Genomic DNA, 20,082 nt, shown 5'->3' with positions numbered 1-20,082 from the left:
TACATGTATCCCTTACTTCAAATCAACACCCAGGTATTACTATAATTCATCGTGTCAGAAAAGCTGCTTGTAATAAAAAATAAATAAATTTGAAAATAAATTTCATCATTATGTAATTCAAACAACAATCACGAATCTGCAAAACACTACACAGAATTGTAAATATGTAGCAACAGGAGCTCACTCCAAAAACTGGTAGTTAAAAATTGGAACTTCAAAATAAACAGAAAACACCATTGCAGGAAACAAAAATGTTAACATGTTTTCAAAACTGTTAGCTAGCCTATAGACTTACACAATAATTCTGCATTCCAACTAATGAAATTAATCTGTCCATAAATCCTCTCAAGATATATATACAAATTTTCATGACATTTAAATATTTGTAATTAAATTAGTATTTATCGTTTATATTTTCCATTAGGATAAAAAGACATCATAAAAAGCTGATATTATAACTATGACAGATTTAATACAGAAAAATCAATAAAATAGTAAACCTATATTAAAATAAAATGTTGAATTAAATTCCTCAAGTTCCATTGATGCTATGGCTGTTAACCCTTGAATATTTGACCTATTTTTCTATTTTACCTGAGATTTAATCTTTAAAGCATATTTTTGTGAAATATTGGTATTTCATGTGGATACTGGGCTTTGAAAAATAAACATTTATACTGTACATGTACAAATGCATATAGCTGTCATTTAATAGGAACAAAATGTACAATACATAAATATGTGAGTGTACTAGTATACATATTGTAGACAAACCAAAATATAAATAAATACATACATTGTGTTTATTTAGAGAAAACCCTTACTTTCCTTCTGCATTTTTAAAATCTTTTTAAAATATGAAACATCTTTCTTGTAATCATTGAGGGGAAATTATTGACCAATAATTCCAAAGGCCACTCCAATTTAATTTCTTGTACATACGGATTTTTGGACTCCAAAAATTGGGGCGAGGGAGTATTTGAAAATTTTAATAAAAATATTTAATTTGCAAATTTTTGAGGTGAAGCTTGAAAAGTAAAGGTGAGCAATTATATATTTTTTGTAAACATAAAATAGTAGCTATAGCTTGGTTTTGACAATAATAAAACTTGATTTATCACTTTTACTTTGACATTTCTTTAATTTATGAAGTATTTTTTCCCTGTTCACCAAAAAAATAATTGTATAATTAAATCTAGTCTATGTATGTGTGAATGATAATGAGACAATTCTCCATCTAAGTCATAATCAGGTTGGGAACAACCCCTTAACGTTATACATGTAAATATCCCTTTTACGAGGGGTCAATATAAGTTATATTTCTTTGTAAAAAACACTTTTTAGTGCAAAAGGGCTCATATTTTCCAAAAAACTATATATCTATCTGGTATTAAATGGTCAAAACATGTCCAAGAATTTTTTAATAATCCTGGACTTAAACCATGTTAACACATCTACTTTAACAGTTTAATATTATTCAAAATAAGTGGAACCCTCTTCAAGAAAAGTTTTTCAAAATATGATGTTTTTCTCCTCTTTTTGAGTAAAAAATTATAAGTTTTCAAAGGTTTTGTATACTAATAGTAGCACTATACAAATCCTTGGTATTTCTTTTTTCTTTACTACAACAGTAAAATGACCCCTTGTCAGGGGAGGGTTGTTTCCAAGTACTGCCTTTCACACAGGGCTTTGATCTAGACCAAATAGCAAGATATAAGGGACTCCAAAATTAGAACAGGAAAACTAACTATGTTATTTTATATATCCAAACGGGAAAATACCAATGAACCACATAACTGCTGAAAGAAAGGCCCTAAGGATTCCTAATGTGCTCTACTTCCTATGTGCAACTTCAAAACTTTTGGGAAAATCGACGATCATTAAAGGTTTTTTTGGTCATATTTTTTGTAATCCAGAATAAAAAGTATGAAAAAAATGTCCAATAAGTTATAAATAACATAATATCCAGCTAGATAATAACAATGGCACGTATTTCAGCATTTATTGGGTAGCAAACAAATCCAGGGTGCTCGCATAAGGCAGCTTAACTGCCTAAAAAAACAAATAATATTGATATATTTTTATAATAATTACAAACAAAAGGCTCTCAAGAGCCTGAATCGCTCACCTTAATTTTTTTGGTTAAATCTCTCATCAATGATTATTTTGGCTTTTCAATTTATTTAAATGTTTTTTGAATCGTCCTATTTTCTTCAAAAGCAAAAAAAAATCATTTTCTCTTATGTTGTATTTTAGCCATAGGAGCTATGTTTCTTGACATACAAGGAAATGAAATATAAATTTATACTAGATACTCTGAAACTCATTTAGCCTAAGTTTGGCTGAAATTGATACAGCAGTTTCAAAGGAGAAGATTTTTTAAAGAAAGTCAACATAATGAACAAATTGTAAAAAAAGTCTTTAATGGGCAATTACTCCTTAAGGGGTTGTCAATTGACAATTTTGGTCATATTAACTTATTTGTAGATCTTACTTTGCTGATCATTTTTGCTGTTTACAGTTTATCTTTATCTATAATAATATTCAAGATAATGACCAAAAACTGTAAAATTTCCTTAAAATTACCAATTAAGTGGCAGCAACCCAACAATGGGTTGTTTGATTCATCTGAAAATTTCAGGGCTGATAGATATTCACCTAATGAACATTTTTACCCAATCTCAAATTTGCTCTAAATGCTTTCGTTTTTGAGATATAAGCCAAAAACTGCATTTGACCCCTATGTTCTATTTTAAGTAACGACAGCCATTTTTTTTTACGGATCAAAAATCGAAGCACACACTTTGTGCAGAATAATCTAAGGAAAAATCATGCTAAGTTTCATCCAAATCCATTCAGTAGTTTTAGAGGAGAAGATTTTTTAAAGTTAGCAAATATGATGAACAAATTGTGAAAAATTGTCAATTGACAATTTTGGTCATATTAACTTATATGTAGATCTTACTTTGCTGATCATTTTTGCTGTTTACAGTTTATACTCAAACCAACAACCTCTGTGTGACAAGATAGTGTGTACATAAAATTGAGAATGGAAATGGGGAATGTGTCAAAGAGACAACAACCTGACCAAATAAAAAAACAACAGCAGAAGGTCACCAACAGGTCTTCAATGTAGCGAGAAATTCTCGCACCCGGAGGCGTCCATCAGCTGGCCCCTAAACAAATACATACTAGTTCAGTGATAATGAACGCCATACTAATTTCAAAATTGTACACAAGAAACTAAAATTAAAATAATACAAGACAAACAAAGGCCAGAGGCTCCTGACTTGGGACAGGCGCAAAAATGCGGTGGGGTTAAACATGTTTGTGAGATCTCAACCCTCCCCCTAGAAAAGTAAACGCATAACAATACGCACATTAAAATTCAGTTCAAGAGAAGTCCGAGTCTGATGTCAGAAGATGTAACCAAAGAAAATAAACAAAATGACAATAATACATAAATAACAACAGACTACTAGCAGTTAACTGACATGCCAGCTCCAGACTTCAATTAAACTGACTGAAAGATTATGATTTCATCATATGAACATCAGGCACAATCCTTCCCGTTAGGGGTTTAGTATCATACCATCATAACATATATGAGAAGAACATAACCCGTGTCATGCCAACAACTGTTTTTAGAATAAATGTGTTTAGTTCCGAAGCAAAGACCTTATCAGTGACTCAATATTAACACCAAAATGTATATTGAATGACTGTGTGACAAGATTGCGTGTATATTGAATGACTAAGCTACAAAAGTAATTCCTTGGCTCAATCTCATTAGGCTAACTAAGTTTCTACCACATTAACGAAGGTGGTAAAGCCACTTAAGGGTTATTTTCGTGCAACATGTTTAGCCCTTTTTATTTCATGTGCAGCCATAAAAAAAGGTTTGTTATTCATTGTGTTTAGTAAAATCTGTAAAGAGTTCAATGTGCAAGACATTTTTAATTGTTCGTTCATCTGGTAATGGCAATTTTGTTTCTTCTTCCAAGCAGATACCCCTTTACGCCCCTCATTAATTCATGAAAGCATTCTTGTTGCATTGATTTAATAATAAAGAACTCAAGAAGTCCAAAAATATTACAAAATTCATGGACATGTTTTGACGATACAATACCAGATAGACAGTTCTTTGAGAAAAAGTTTTTTTCAAATAATATAAATATGTGCCCTTCTGAAGTTCTTTACTAAAAAGTGGTTTTTAGTTTTGCAAACATATATTTTTATCATTCAAATGGAATTGAAAACTCCAACAATGACAACTTGTATCACTTAAAACAAACTCGTACCAGGGTAAAGTCATACTAAACAACTTATTTAAATTTATGCATTCAAATGGTGTTGTCTTGAGAAAATGTATGTTCCCCTCATAGTCTATTGGATAGTCATTTAATTGATTGGTTGTTTTAGACGTGTTGTACTATATGTCAGAAGTTTTGAATAAAACATAAACATTTCGGTTTCCGGAGCTGATTGTACCCATCGAGACTGAAAACAAATCTGACCTCAGCTCAACTTCAAGGAAATTTTTATTTCAGGAAAAGCCGGCCTGTTGTTGAATTATTGCAAGATGCAAGTTCTGATAATTGACAAATATTAAGTTTGTAATGTGACTATTATATTCGTGTCTTTTTTTTTTGTAATCATCAAGAGTTTACATTTGTCATCAAACTTTAAAAGTTAAACTTACAGAGACTGAGTCGAGGCGTTTCTATATTCCGGAAGTTTAGATCTCAAGCTCACCAAAGTCATGCGCAATGACTTCAAATGATCCCACTAAATACCGAAAAGATCACTTTGAACAAAGGTCAAGACTGTCCCCAATTTAAAACTTATTATTTTGCACAAATTAGCCTAAATGATAGAGGGTCAGGTGCCACTATGCCGCATTCTACTCATGATCAAGGAAAATTCAAATTTAACCAAAAAATGTCATGATTTTTAATTCTCTCGGGACTAAAAAACATTTTCTTCATCCGAACTTCATGTCGACAGTCAGTCGCAGCAAAGTCAACCGATGGATTTACTGAGAATACAAAGGACAACACATAAGAGGTTAAATTGAAAACTTCGATTAATTTAGGTTCTTGATGGTAGGATTCCGTTATGAGCCCCCAACCGTGTGCACCAATTTTTTATGTAATTTCTTCATAGACGGAAAAAAAATATTTCAATCATTTCTTAATTAATATGCATGATTACTATATCAACGTGAAACTCGACTAGAGCCGAACATTTGGGGTTAAAATATGATATACCATTAGTCCTATTGTGTATGGCGGTTTCATATTCCAGAAAAGTCGTCTGATCTGTTATCTTACCAATTACAATAAGTAACACTATACTAATCCTTGATCATAGTGATTTACATTTGGCACTGATAAGTGATAAATAAAAAAAAATAATCTAGGATTCATTATAAAAGGGTGGTGTGGGGGCATATCAGGATCATATCCTCAATTACCTATAACATATATTAATAAAATCCGAATTTAAATTTAGTCCATGGTCATTAAGTTGCTTTATTTCAGAAGAAGATTCTGAGAAATCAAATCGTTAACAACAAAAAATCAAACCAACGAAGAGTGCATGATACCGGTGCGTCGACAGGGTAAGCATCGCCTGCTATGTATGCATCACCCGCCAAGCCATTGCACACTCTGCCAAAATCGACAATAGAACACTTATTGTAATCGGTAAAATTACAGATCAGACTACTTTTCTGGAATCTAAAACCCCCATACACAATATGCAAATGGTATATCATTGCATGCTGAGAAAAGGGAAGTTGACAATTCGAAAGTTGAAATCACTATGTTTGAACTTTGTCACCGATTTTAGTTTGAAGTCGTCCATTTGCATCAATATCGAGAAAACTGATCAAGGTTTGGATCAGTATTCATAGAGTTGGCAGCATCCCTAATTTCCCGTCTACTGGCCATATCATGCCGCTTGCGTGTCTGTGTGATGCAAAAGGTGCACTCACTGAAACGTAATTATAGAGTGACAGGACATCATCCATTTATTTTAAATAGATGATTTTTCTGTTTGAGCACAGGAGAGTGTAATTTGCAAAAATAATATAATGTTCGGATATTATTGAAAAATTGTAAAAGATTGTGAATGAAGATTTATGCGTAGATTTTTAGAATTGGAATGAATCCACGTTTGATAGCTATACTGCTGATTGCCTATTACGTTTTTGGCACAACTTTTTGGAATATTGGATCCTCAATGCTCTTCAACTTTGTATTTGCTTGCACGCGGCTTTATAATATTTTGATATGAGCGTCACTGAAGAGTCTTATGTAGACGAAACGCGCGTCTGTCGTACTAAATTATAATCCTGGTATCTTTGATAACTTTTTAACGTAATATTTCGGAAGAATTTCCTCAAAGAACGTCCTTTGCTAAGAAAAAAAATAGTGGTGACTGAGAGCTTTTAATAGAAAGATGTTCAGTCGAACATCTAGATGCACCGGCTATATATTATATATATATATATAAATCGTTTTTTATAAGGGCTTTAAGATTTATGTATCCATTATAAAGACGAGACATTTCTGTATTTTCATTTTAATTTGAATACCAGAAGAGATGATGTATTTCTGATTGTCTAAATATCCTCTCACGTACATTTTTTTGGGTTTAGGTGAGATTCCCTGTTTTTCTGCATTTCAAAAATCTGTTTAATTAAAAATTCTGAATAATGACATTTGCATATAATACAATACTGTTTGAAGCAGTTTTCTTGAGCAACAACATATTTGTCTTTGTGGGAGAAAAGCACACATAGCCACAGGAGTTCGAAAACCGTGTACATATATAGAACTCGTGATCTCAGTGATTTGCAATGAGTCAACTTTTCACCAAAGTTCAAATGAAGTTGATGTAAGTAGTTAGATGCAACAGTAAGGCCTTAAGCAATGAGAAAACTCCATACCAAAAAGTTTGCTATAAAAGGCCGCGACATGAAAACTATCATTTCAATTTAGAAAACTAATGGCAAAATTTGTAACAAAACCATTTTTAGGAAAACATATATATGACAGAAATGAACCAACGACAACCACTGAACTACATAATCCTGACATGCATGGGACAGGCACATACAGAATGTGACTGGGTTAAATATGTTTGTGAGGCTCAACCCTCCGTCTAACCTGGGAGAGTTGTGCTACAGTCGTTAAAAAATCTAACAAAAATACAGACTGAATATGGCAGGGTATTTATACATCCCTAACAACAATAAAGACACAATGTACAGATCTGAGAGTACTCTCAGTTACTGACAGCTAGTTTAAAGCCAATAACAACCTTTAAAAAATCTGATTTAAAATACCAATCAGTACAAATCTAATGAATTAAGTGTACGGATGCATTAACAGTCACAAAAACACTATAAACCTTGTTCAATGTCAAAATATAGGTATCGACAGACTGTAGTACCGTAAACGTGCAAAAGTGTATAACAATAATATAAGGTATGGTTTGAATTCACTGATTACAAAACAAAAACAAAATATTCAAATATAATATATCATAACTGAGTTGAAAAGATCAATTTACCCAGATTGTATCTAAATTTCCGGGGTCAGTTAACAACTACAATGTAAAAACTAAAATGACATGTACTATTCCCTTTAAATAAATGTTTGTTTGGAAACAGCCAATTTCAAAACCAAATATTTTCATCTTGAGGAAGAATCTAGTAAAGGGTTTAAGTAATTTGTGGTAACGCTACTCCTGACTAAATAATTTACACAGATTACGCTCATTGAAATTTAAAAGGTCACTATAGAAACGGGCATAGAAAAGAAGTTTGGATATATATTAACACCGTAAGACGGTACAAAAGGAATGTCACCGTCCAGACAGGGACCATTTACAATAGAGGAAGAGAAATTGTCTCTTTTTTTCGTAAATCTGTATGCAACATTTCTCGTGTAAAAAGTGAAATATCTTAGTAATAATATTTGATTTATTTAAAGTAAGTTCAATTGGGTTAATTTCGGCAGTATAATTTGAGAATTGTTGATTTTTGAATGAAAAAATATCATCAACATAACAGTAGGCGTGGTTGAATTTATCTATTTAATTGAAACTATATGGATTTTTGCCGAGTTAACAGTACATGAACAAGTCGGCTATTTAAGGGGCATAATAAGTTCCCTAGAAACATACAACCTGTCGATAAACTTTATCACATACATTTGGTTAAGGAGAAAATGTACAGCTTTAATCATCACATGAAAAATGAAGTAAGTATATCTATATCGAGCATATTTATATTTCTTAGTAGAGTGAAAGACATTACCTAAGTTGCAGCAAATGAATTTGAAGTTTTGATTCCAGTTGATGAGCTTGGGAATTCGACATTTCGATACTTTGGTTCTCCAGTTACCATATTGCCAGCGGGACATTATTTGTATGCGTACTATGATGAACAAATGAAATAAAGAGTTTGAATTGAACATCTTATGGTGTAGCCCTATTGTGGTGAAATTTTTTGCTACGATTGCAATATAGGTGGGGGTAGGTATATGTGAACTAAAAGGTGTATTTTTACCTGTAAGTAATCGAATTCGGGTATTGTTTTATGCACTCTAATTAAAACAAAAACTTCTCTGAAATTCAAACCATCGCCCGTTCAAGCTGACTGGTGTTTTATTTCATTCAATACATTTGTTGGGTAGAGTGTTTTCAAAAAAGTAAAATTACAAAAATACCGCCAAACTCTATCGTCAAACGATCTGTTACATCATTTAAGGCTTACATTTAGCTACATTGAGAATGTCTTCTTGGTGAAAACCGAATCAAAAGATGTGGTGCCTGTTTTCATCGCATCTATTCCATTGAACTTGAAATGAAGATAGGACATATCCATTCAATTCTGCTTCATATCTAGACTTTCATCTGGAAATTGACAATGAGAGTTGAGTGAATCACAAACTTAACGACAAAAGAGATTACATCAATTTTCACATTTTTCATAATTTTCTCTGTTACAACACTCAACAGCGTCACCACATGGGACGATATACTTACCAGTTTGTGATATTTGAGTGATTTCGTTTTCTATATTGTTTTCATTGGTACACTTTTATTCAACGGATTTTTCTAACAAATAGCAACTCAAACAGTGCCATTTGTACAGCACGAACTGCTTGTCCCCCCTGAAATGAACAATAACTTTTGGTATTGCCAAATGATCGTTTATAGATACATATTTTGTTATCATTATCAGCCATCGTGGTCCTCAAATTTTAAAGTTTTATAACTGGTCATTAGGGGAATTGTAAACAAGGGGTTTTCTCAAAGTTGTTATTCAAACACAGGGGTTTGTTACAATTGCCAGGTTTACGATCCATACGAACCCTTAAAAATAATATCAAACGGATAAGATCAGCCATTGGTTACGAATGTATATAAACGTTTCTACCTTTTTTTATTCTGTGCTAGTTATGTTTTTGTACTATGATACTGTTCAGAAAGAAGGTCATTTCCGGTAAATATTTACGCCACCTGGAGGCCAAACAAACGTCAATAAGCATTATCGTGAATGATCACTGATCACAGCATCTAAGCACAGCATCTAAGCACACGATCAGTCCAAGGAAAACATATATTGATACTTAAAGCAGTTGATATTGAAAGATGGAATACGGTTGAATGTTTGTACAATTGACTGGAATGGGTCTTTTTACTCAAAGTCCGCTTTTGTTAACAGACAATTCACTTCTAGTGACCCGCTCAAAACCATTCCAGTGATTCTTTGAAGTCTTTCGACTGTTCAACATTGATTTTCATTTTTTCGATTTTTAATATTGAAGTGGCGTTACTGTTAGTTTAATCTGTCATGAAAATGCACTGCACCACATTCATTTTTGGAGTTATTTTATTTAAAGTTTCTTGCGGAATACAACATTACACAGATCAGTGGGCTGTTCATTTGACAGGGGGTGAAAGAGCTGCAAAAGATCTTGCTCTAAGACATGGCTTTGCTTATGTTTCTGAGGTGAGTTAGGTTAAAAAGGACTCAATACAATGTATTACAAGTCTGAGATCATGTTTATTATATAAATGTGTTTTCTAAAAAATCTTTAAAATGTAAGTTACTGTAGATGTGTTGTATTCTGTATTTTTGTTAACATGCTTGTCTTTTTAATTCAGTTTACTGACAATTGACATGTGTGCATACTCAGTATATATTTCTGGTTAGATATACTGTACTCAGGTTAGAGAAATTAGTAAAATCTTATAACAACACATAAGAAAGGTGGTAATGATTCATTTAAACATAAAAAAAAAAAATAACATCTTTAGCACAATTTGATTAAGGTTGCAGTACTCCTTTATTCCAAATATATTTAACCATAATAATAATTCATATTTCAATAGCAGATTTTCCATTAATAAATTTTTCTTTTTATGGATCTTCATGTAATTCAATATTTTTTGACGAATTTAAAAAAAAAGTAATTTCCATTTTTTTACTTCAACATTTTATTTGTGTTAATTATTTAAAAAAAAAATATATTCTTCAGTCAGAGGATTAAATTAGATTACTGAAAACATGAAGTAATCAACTTATTGTCAATGATTTTATATAATTGTACAGTTGTACACCCTTTTTTAATTCATGAAAATTCAAATGATGTTATTGTTAAAAATACTACAACCATGTAAAAAATTGAGATGGAAAATGAGGAATGTGTCAAAGTGACAACAACCCGACCAAAGAGCAGACAACAACCAAAGGCCACCAATTTGTAAATAATTTTTAGAAACATATGTGACAAAAGTATAAAAAATAAATTCAATGCATAAAAAACTAAAATTGGATAAAAACATGAAGTTGTAAAGAAAAACATGTACTTTAACTTACATTCTTTAATTTTATGACATTTTTATTTGACATACAGTACATGTGTATTGAATAAGAGATGATACATGTTACATGAATACCATCCAAAATGAACACATTAAATAATGTTTACCCTAAGGATTTGATGATAAAGCTGAGAATCACATTTCTTTGTTTATGTTTCTATCTGAAGCTGCTTTGATTAATAAGAATATTGTCTGGAACCTTTCTTATTTCTATGGAAACCAATTCCAAGATAAGGAAAGATCTATGTGATGCATATTTTTCAAAACATTGTTAAGAATCTCAAGAATGGATCATTTATACATGTTATAGTCTGAAGGAATTCTATAATTAATTAGACTCATGATGAGTTTTGATGGACATGTAAAAAGTCTTATATTCACAAAAAAAAATCATTGAACATATAAATGCTATGTGTGTATTAGATATATAGGAAGATGTGGTGTTACTGTTAGTGCCAATGAGACAACTCTCCATCCAAATAACAATTTTTAAAAAGTAAACCATTATAGGTCAAAGTACGGCCTTCAACACTGAGCATGATTAGTATAATACAATGTACATAATGTCATGAATGTATGGTAAAACAAAGCATTTGTATAGTAAGACACTATAAACTATAACGATAAAAATCCTTGGTAAAACCAATACATTTTATTTCTCTTAAAAAAATATAATACATAAGATTGAAGAAGTACAAATAGTTTTAACTGAACTTATCATATAGGCTTAATTTTATCTGAGACAAGTAGTCTCAGATTTTATGAAGAATATTATTTTATAAATATTATAACCTAATTGATCATTTGAATGGATTACACAAGTTTTCGTAAATCATTCTCAAGTCACAAAATATTAAGAAGTATATGTCATGTATGTATACATGTATCTCTTTACCATAATACTTACCGTAAACAGGCATATGGAATGCACAAGACATTTTATAAACTGAAATAGATTTTGAAATTTAAGTTGGATTTTGTTGGCTTACAAGTACAGAAGAATTTTTAAAGCCCCCAAGCATTTTTACAAGCAATGGCTGTATGACTTGTGGTTAAGCGTGAAGACTATGCTTGACCAGTGCGACATTGTTTAAGAGATACATTAATATTTGTGTATTAAGGACAAAGTTAATTTGGTCTGAAGGTTTCTTTTTTCAGGAGTTAAGTCTGGCTTATTTAAGATTTTAAACAATCATTTTTTTAATATTTCAATTTTCATTGTTTAAGGGAGATGTGATTATTTGTTCTGTCTCTCTTTATTCATGTATTGGACTGTTGTATTGTATTGTGTCTTTTCTTCTTTATCTGTTAATATTGAAGATGAAAATGATTTGGTTACAGATCTAGATGTATCTTTTGATATGTTTGTATTGTATGCAATTTATTTCAAAATAACCACCTCCTAAATTTCACAGACACAGGTGTTAAATCCATATATCCATTGATAATAAGATATACATAGTAGATGCATGTGTGGTCTACAATGTATGGTATAGATGACTTGACAGTGACAAATTAGTAACAAAGAAAAACTGCACTTTACGCATTTCAAATTCTTTAAACGAATAATACATGTATTTAATGGTACATTTATTTGTACAAAAATGTTTGTGTTTATGTAAATTATAATGTTTACCTAGGCAATACATATATCAGTTATTACATACATCCTATCTCATGAAATGAGTATGAGGACAAAGGTTATACAATGTATAATAAAATTCCTGTCAGACACATTTTAGTGATAATCTTTGATTTAGATGAACCAGGGATATGTATTTTAAGCTTATATCTACATTTTACATTGTACATGTACATACTTACTGGGTCATGGTCGATAGATTCTTTCAAGTATTATCATGATTATACACCTTCTTCTTTAACTACTGGTAGTAAAATCTCTCTTGCAAACCCTTATTTCAACTTGATGAATACTGAAAACTATTGACCCTTGCATAATAAAATTGAGAATGGGAAATGGGTAATGTGTCTAAGAGAAAACCACCTGTCACCAAAGAGCAGAAAACACTTTTTAACAGCCGATGGCTACCAATGGGTCTTCAACACAGCAAGAAAATCATGCACCCTTGTGCACAATGTAATACATTTATTTATAGTAAGGTCAGTTTATTTACTCATATCCCTAGTTTTCTGTTTTTTTGTGGTTTAAGAGGAGAGATGCCATATCAGCATCAAGTCTAAAGTAAAATTTAACTGCAAGGGTGTCACAACCCATGTCCATGTATGTAAATAAATTAAATGAATGAAATGTATACTTAAGTAAGAATGGATATTCATTCAAAGTTAATCCTAAATAATCTATACATTATACAACTGAACTTCAATATAAAAAAAATTGACAGTACATCACAGTCATTTTTAATTTGTTCTTTGAATTCATTAGTGTGTGCTGCAATTTGATTGTTGGTCCATTTAAAAATAATGAAATGGTCTTTTGCAGTTTTTGTTCATGTCTGTGTTTAATGTATATACATTTTATGTACAAATCTAAATCATGTATGAATGAAAATAGTTTTGGTTTTGTTGTGACATTCATGCATGAGCATATACTTACAAGGAAAATATATTCTGCTACATATATATATACAATGTGTATCTATGAAGTTATCTTGATTTTTTTTCTGATAGCACTTTTGTAAATGATAGTCCTCAAATATTTTGGCTATTCATGTATGATATGAATTATGATTTGATCAAAGTTAAGTTACATGTTCAAAGTATTGCTATGAACTAAATATGATGGATACTTATTATAATAAATGAAATTACAATAACAAATATTATGTCAGTCCAAAGACAAAAAAAAAGTTAAAAGCTTTTCGTTAGGAAGTCAATTTTTCTCTAACAAATGCCGGTCTCTTTGTCTTATGAAGAAGAAAATATTAATACCACAGACAGAGACGATCTGCGGCATTCCCAGGAATCAATTGTGGTATAAAACTCAGAGCCAGATGTTGGCATATAAATTATCGATTACTCTGTTAGTCTTTGTGTAATTTGATTTGTGATATGGAAATAAGGGAAAATATATTGGTTACAGTCTTTGACAGCATTTTATACAGGATAGTTGGCAATTGTACATTGATAGTATTGATTGGTGGAAACTGCTGATTCAACAAATCTACATACAAATTTAAATACTCCTGGAGGGATCAATTAACAATGTTATTATTTTTTTTACTCTCAATTTGCTGATGAGTTTATCATCTATATACATGATCAGGGTCCAGTAAAGTTTATAATAGGATTACTGAAAAAAAAATATTTGTTCTAATTTTTTTACCCTTTCTGATCAATACTAATATCAATTTATACTAGAAATAAGACGAGCATTTTGAGATGAAAGAATTGGGAGTGGGTTCTTTTATGAATTATCAATCGATCTAGTATTAGTTGTCTCCAAACTTATTTGAAATGTTCAATTGTTCAACAAATTACAAATTACATATAGGCTTTGTATGCAGAGATTGACAAATGCACAAAATTGAATATCCATGAAAATGCAAGTTTTCTTCAATCATCAAAAATTGATACCAACAAAAAAATGAATGAATTCAATGTAAATGTCTGTTCGATGAGCACTGTCTTAATAAAATATGCACAAAATGTTATTCATTAACAATGTATGTAAATAGATTTATATTATCTTAAGTGGTATATTTACAAAATTTATAGATTTTCTTGTGTAAGGTTTGTAGTACGAAAATTGTGTTTATGATTTGAATTGTCAAGAAAGTATGTCAGAAATAGCTTTTGTAGTTTAAAACTGAATAAAATAGATAAATTTACATATATATATAATTTTTACATGTTTGTCTTTTACAGATAATGCCAGACTACTATACTTTCCAACACAGAAAAGTTGCCAAACGATCAGTGTATTCTAGTTCTTCCTACCACAAAACCTTAGAACAAGAATCAAATGTAAGTGCTCAGACCTTTTTTGATGAAATAGAAGATAGTCTGATTTCCATTTTATTTCTTTAATTTGCATGTATGAAACAATCAAGAAATTACTAAGCATCTTCTATCATTACCCGAACTATATATGCTGCTCAAGATACATGTACTATGATGATGGGAGTTTTTAAAGACCTTGATACATTTGTACATGTAGGGATGAGATCAGAATTGATAGTTACTAACAACATGTAACTAGACTGTCCTTGAACTAAGTGCAAGTTGCCAAGGAAAGATATTCAAATAACATTTAAAAAATGATAAAAGAAGATGTTCCTTTCACAAGTGTTCTCCCCAGGCCTTTTAGTATCATGGTAATGTGATGCTATCTGAAAGGATTCTCTCATAGATTGTGTACATTGTAATAGGTGTGATGTTATAATTTATAGAAAAAAGATGGAAGGTAATTCAAAAATTTACTTATTCCAATGAATTTATCATGTTTATGTAGCTGATTTATGTCTTTGCAGCCCCAATCCTCAAACAACACTATAAAAAAAAATTACAGGTTAGCATATATGGTTTAATGGTCTATAACTTATAGAATAACTAATCGAAGAATTCAAATAGAGAAAAACATACAATGAGTGACTGAACAATACATTAATTTCACAAATGTCGAAATGAGCGTACTACATACAACAAGTGAGTGTCTATGCCCTAGAACTTACTTATTTAGCAAAGACTAATTATTAAAGTCTGCAACGAGATGAAATTAGTGGAACAAAAAAAAAACACAATAAGATGAATAAGAATATACAGGCGCATGCTTTTTGGGGGGGAGGTGGAGGGGGCAGATATGTAGTTCACATAAAATTACAAATACATTGCTTGTTGAAAAAATGTCATGTTTCGCTAGCTAGCAGTTTGTTATTTGGGAAAACTATTTATGTATTACCACTAAGGATGGTGAAAATTACATGTAAATAAACCCATATGGTCAATCCAAAAAGATTAAAAGTATTTAGTGTAGTTGCATGCTGAAACTCACTTCATTAACAGTTCAATAATTGTTAATCTACTCTACAAACGTTGGCAAGTAGAGTAAAAGCTGAAATAAAATATTCTATAGAAATTGTGTTTGAAGTCTTTATTGGAAAAATCAACTGAATCCCAATGAAAACAAATTCTGACATTAAAACAAATGAAGTTCTGCCATGCTTTTACACTTGGAAACTGACAATCGATTGGTTGTGAACAAAGATCATGGAATTGTAACGAGAACAAAATTCATTTTGTTAATTGACTTAAAGGATGAAAGTTAGCTCAACAAATTTAAGCTTTGACATCAATGTCTGTTGATTAGTGCCGTTCTACCGATTGTGCGTCGGTGCCAGAATCAGTCATGGATCGGCTGTAGTTTTGTGTTCCTGTTGATTATTGATGTCTGACTGTTCATATTAATCCCTGGCCTGCAATGGTTTAACTAATTTCCTAAATGTAGCAATGATTAGGGCAGCTTTTGATAGTTAATTTAATTTTTGTCAGAAGGGTACATGTTTCATAATAGCATGGGTGTTAGGGTACAGTCCTAAATCAGTTGAGCACGACTGCCACACGCTAAGATCATCCAACACTTCTAAAATTAATCTATCTCCATTGTTAAAAACCTATACTTGTTATAAAAGGAAAGTAAATAAGAGATGATTTATTCATAGCCTTTATTATATTAATTTGTTAAGTATTGAATGAGAATGCCATATTTTATAGGATTATTGGTAATTAAATATTTAAAGCATGTGAAGATCAAATAAACAGATTTATTCCTATTTTCTATTGCCTGTGAGATATATTGTTCAGTTCTATAGGGCATATTTGTACTAGAAATATCAGATAAGAATGCGACTGAAAAATAATAAATATTAATGAATGGATGGGGTTACATGTATTATAAGAATAGCAATAATTGTTGATTTTCCCCCCATCAAAAAGTTTAGGAAAAGTTTTATCATAACTAAATTCAAACAGTTTGTACTTTACAGTATCATTATGTATCATATCTGATGATAATTTCTGTTATCCATTTTGTCCAGTGGCAAGTTACTTTTTACCGAACCAAGAACAATAGCTAAAAAGTTTGATTGATTATACATCAAATGTTTGTACATTGTTATAAGTCTATACCAAGTCAGAATATTCGAACCATGCTATTTTTGTTTCATCTATCGGAGGAGTTGGGTGATGGAGGCTGCCGTAAATTGTTCTGTCATATATTTTTAGTAATTACTTTTTATATGTAATAAGTCTGGTTACTTTATGGTTGACAAACTCAACAAGACTAGGTTGCTTAAAATTATTATACACATTAAGTATGATCAAAGCAGAAAAAAATGACAGAAAAAAAATATAATTATTTTGCTTCTAAAATGTGTATCATGTGACAAGGACATTCTTACATAAGCAATTTCTTTATCTCTTAGATTTGAATGATAAACTTTGGTCCTTCAATTTCATTTTTTGTGCTTGAACTTTGGTTTCATATAAATTTATAATTTACTTGAATTCATTTCTATATTAAGCCATTTATTCTATCTTGTGAATGATCTAAAGTTTCATGAATTAATATGTCAATGTCAGATTGATAATTAAATTAATGAAAATATCCTTAAAAATTGCTTTCTCATACAGTAATAACATACACTTGTTAAACAATTACTGTCATGTTGTGTTTTAATGAATGAAATATATGAAGATTACAATTTTAATTTTATAGCATCTGACAAAGGCCTGTAAGATTTAATTTTCTACAAAAATTTAAACAAGATTTTAAGGAGAAATTATGTTTTACAATTTAGAGTCTGTCTATTTATGGACATATTTTTTTCTCATAGATCACCAAATTTTAAAGGAGTTACTATAATGACCCTTTATAACTTTGAGAATTATTTTGGTTTTATGGTCTCTAATTTTTAAAGTTTGAATCAAAATAAGATGAATTCTAATGAAAAATTTGTCATAAGTGATGGCAATTGCAATATGCATGGTTTTTTTTTTTTATTGAAAATCACAAAATTTTACCAGACGTCACAAACAGCTCTTCCTGGCTTAAAATAATGTGCATGGGAGCCAACATGGTCAGTTTAACAACTATAAAGCAGTTCAATGGCCCAGTTCTTACAAGAGGAAGTATATTTTTTTGTGGTTGTTTGACAGCTGTATCATTGGCTGTTAATGATTCTTTATTTTGGCACAATTAGTAGAGATGATCATTTACAAGTACATCTTACATCAACCTTAGTAAAATACAAACAGAACCATCTGTTGATTGTCAACATTCTTATATAACTCAATGTTATCTTATTAATTCAGGCATTCCTTTGGCTTCCCACTGTTTATTCCATCTGATTGAAGAATAAATACCATTAATGCTTGCATTGAAGTTAAAGAGGAGACAAAAATAACAAATAGTAGAAAGTTAATTTGAAGCTCTCAAATTGAATTTGTCCTTATATTTGGCATTGAAATTGTTTAGTAAAGTCAACATTTGTTTCATTCTATGAATAAGAATTCCATGTTTCCTGTAGTCCTGGTGCATTGACAACAAGTCCTATTATTATTAGTATTAACTTCAGGTTTTGCTTACAGCAATCTTAGTATCATATTGAAATCATGAAACTCCTTACAATCATTCAACTTTATACCATTTGGCATCAAGTGGCAGGTTCATCGATCAAGGCCCTTATTTTTTTTACTAAAATTTCAATTTTTTATTAAATGACCTTTTTTACAAAATTCTATAGTTCTCTGTCAGGTTTTTAGAAGCTTAGAATTTCATTCAATTAGGGATCATATTGGGACGGGTAAACTTTATGGTTATCTGTGCAAAAACCTGTATTTGGGTCCTACAAGTCAGTTTACATAATTGGACACCTGTTTCTTCAGTTTTTCCCATGAGTTCCTAATTCTTCATATCATTTTATCAAACAGGTATCTTATCTTCTGTAAAACATTATGTTTCCTACATATACATGTACTGATCTGATGAGCCCTATGTCACAATGAACCTGCCAGCATCTGTTCTGCTCCACATTTACACAAAACCCTTGTTCTTCTAGCCAAATATAAAAAAAAAAAAAACAGTTTTACAATGATCGATTTCTTCTTTGGACCAGACCACAGTTTTCTCGAGTGGTTCACTCTTATGCATATTACAAACTATGTTTAAAAACAACTAAATTGCATTGCAAAGTCCTTGTGTATCTTTGTTTAACTGATAACTTACTGAAATGAGAAAAGTTTTTCAATACTACATTTGTACTAGTAAATAACTTTATAACATTTAATGTAAACAAAAATCAATTAGATATTAATCTATTTCACTCTTATACAATATATATATTTTAAAAGTTAGTATCTGATACAATCAGAACTGACTGAGATATAATTATCAATTTCCTCTTTAATCTTAGCAATTCTCAAAATTATGATCAGTTTTTTTTTCGACAGGATGCGCATCTTCAGACTTCATTAGAAAATAGGAAGGTTGAAAGTAGAGTTTTGCCTTGTGATAAGAATTTATATAGATTTGATAGCAACTACATTATCGTGTTTATAGGTGTAATATCAAATCAAAATGAAAACCAAAAAACAATTTTTATCCCCAACCCAACTCAAAAAGAGAAAATTTCTGATAAAATAACTTTTAATTGTAAATAAACTTTGAATTTTATAAATTTGTAAGGTGGGTGCTTCATAGGCATACCACTGTCATCCATTCTTAAATACTGTTGGTATTTATAAGAAACTGTCTTAAAGTTTATTCTTGTTACAGTCTGCTTAATTAAAGATGTTTACCTCTTGAAAAATGTATGTTTTGCATATATCATGACCTACTTATATAATTATTGAGTAATTGGATAATTGGGAGTAAGGGGAAACATTTATTTTTGTCTTAGGTAGAGCCTGTGGTCACCAGGGGAGATACTCTATCCACTACATATACTCTATCCACAAAATGATGCCATAAGAAGATCTGTTTTTACAATTTTGCAGATTTTTTCAATCAATACTATTTTATAACAGCTTGATGATGTGTGTATAAGTCTTGCTGTTCTCAGATCCTATCATCTACATTAAACTTCTAACATTATACTTTGATCTCACTGTATTATGCATACTATCAGATATATAAATCCTTACAATGTTTAACACATACTTGAACATTGTTTGCAAGATTGGTATTGCATTATTCACTGT

The 20,082-nt window shown here is 30.7% G+C and overlaps 2 protein-coding genes across 5 annotated transcripts in view; one reads left to right on the top strand and one right to left on the bottom strand.

Moving 5' to 3' along the window:
* LOC134714943 (ankyrin repeat domain-containing protein 24-like) overlaps positions 1 to 4,808 on the bottom strand; it is a 38,105-nt gene extending 33,297 nt beyond the window's left edge. The window contains exon 1 of one of the 3 annotated variants that reach the window (XM_063576669.1): positions 4,705 to 4,808. The gene's annotated coding sequence lies outside the window, so the exon portion shown is untranslated. Of the gene's footprint in view, positions 1 to 4,702 lie in introns of all 3 variants that reach the window. The other 2 variants (XM_063576670.1, XM_063576668.1) reach the window with 2 other exon arrangements.
* A 4,766-nt stretch (positions 4,809 to 9,574) lies between these two features.
* Positions 9,575 to 20,082, top strand: part of LOC134714942 (furin-1-like) — a 64,244-nt gene continuing 53,736 nt past the window's right edge. For both annotated transcript variants that reach the window (XM_063576667.1, XM_063576666.1), the window contains exons 1-2: positions 9,575 to 10,030; positions 14,752 to 14,850. In XM_063576667.1, coding sequence (XP_063432737.1) covers positions 9,872 to 10,030; positions 14,752 to 14,850 — 258 coding nt within the window. In that variant the 5' untranslated portion in view covers positions 9,575 to 9,871. The remainder of the gene's footprint in view (positions 10,031 to 14,751; positions 14,851 to 20,082) is intronic.

Source organism: Mytilus trossulus, chromosome 4 (assembly GCF_036588685.1).
Source record: "Mytilus trossulus isolate FHL-02 chromosome 4, PNRI_Mtr1.1.1.hap1, whole genome shotgun sequence".
Taxonomy (NCBI): domain Eukaryota; kingdom Metazoa; phylum Mollusca; class Bivalvia; order Mytilida; family Mytilidae; genus Mytilus; species Mytilus trossulus.
The sequence above is the reverse complement of the archived record's forward strand: the minus strand, read 5'-3'. Positions and strand labels throughout refer to the sequence as shown.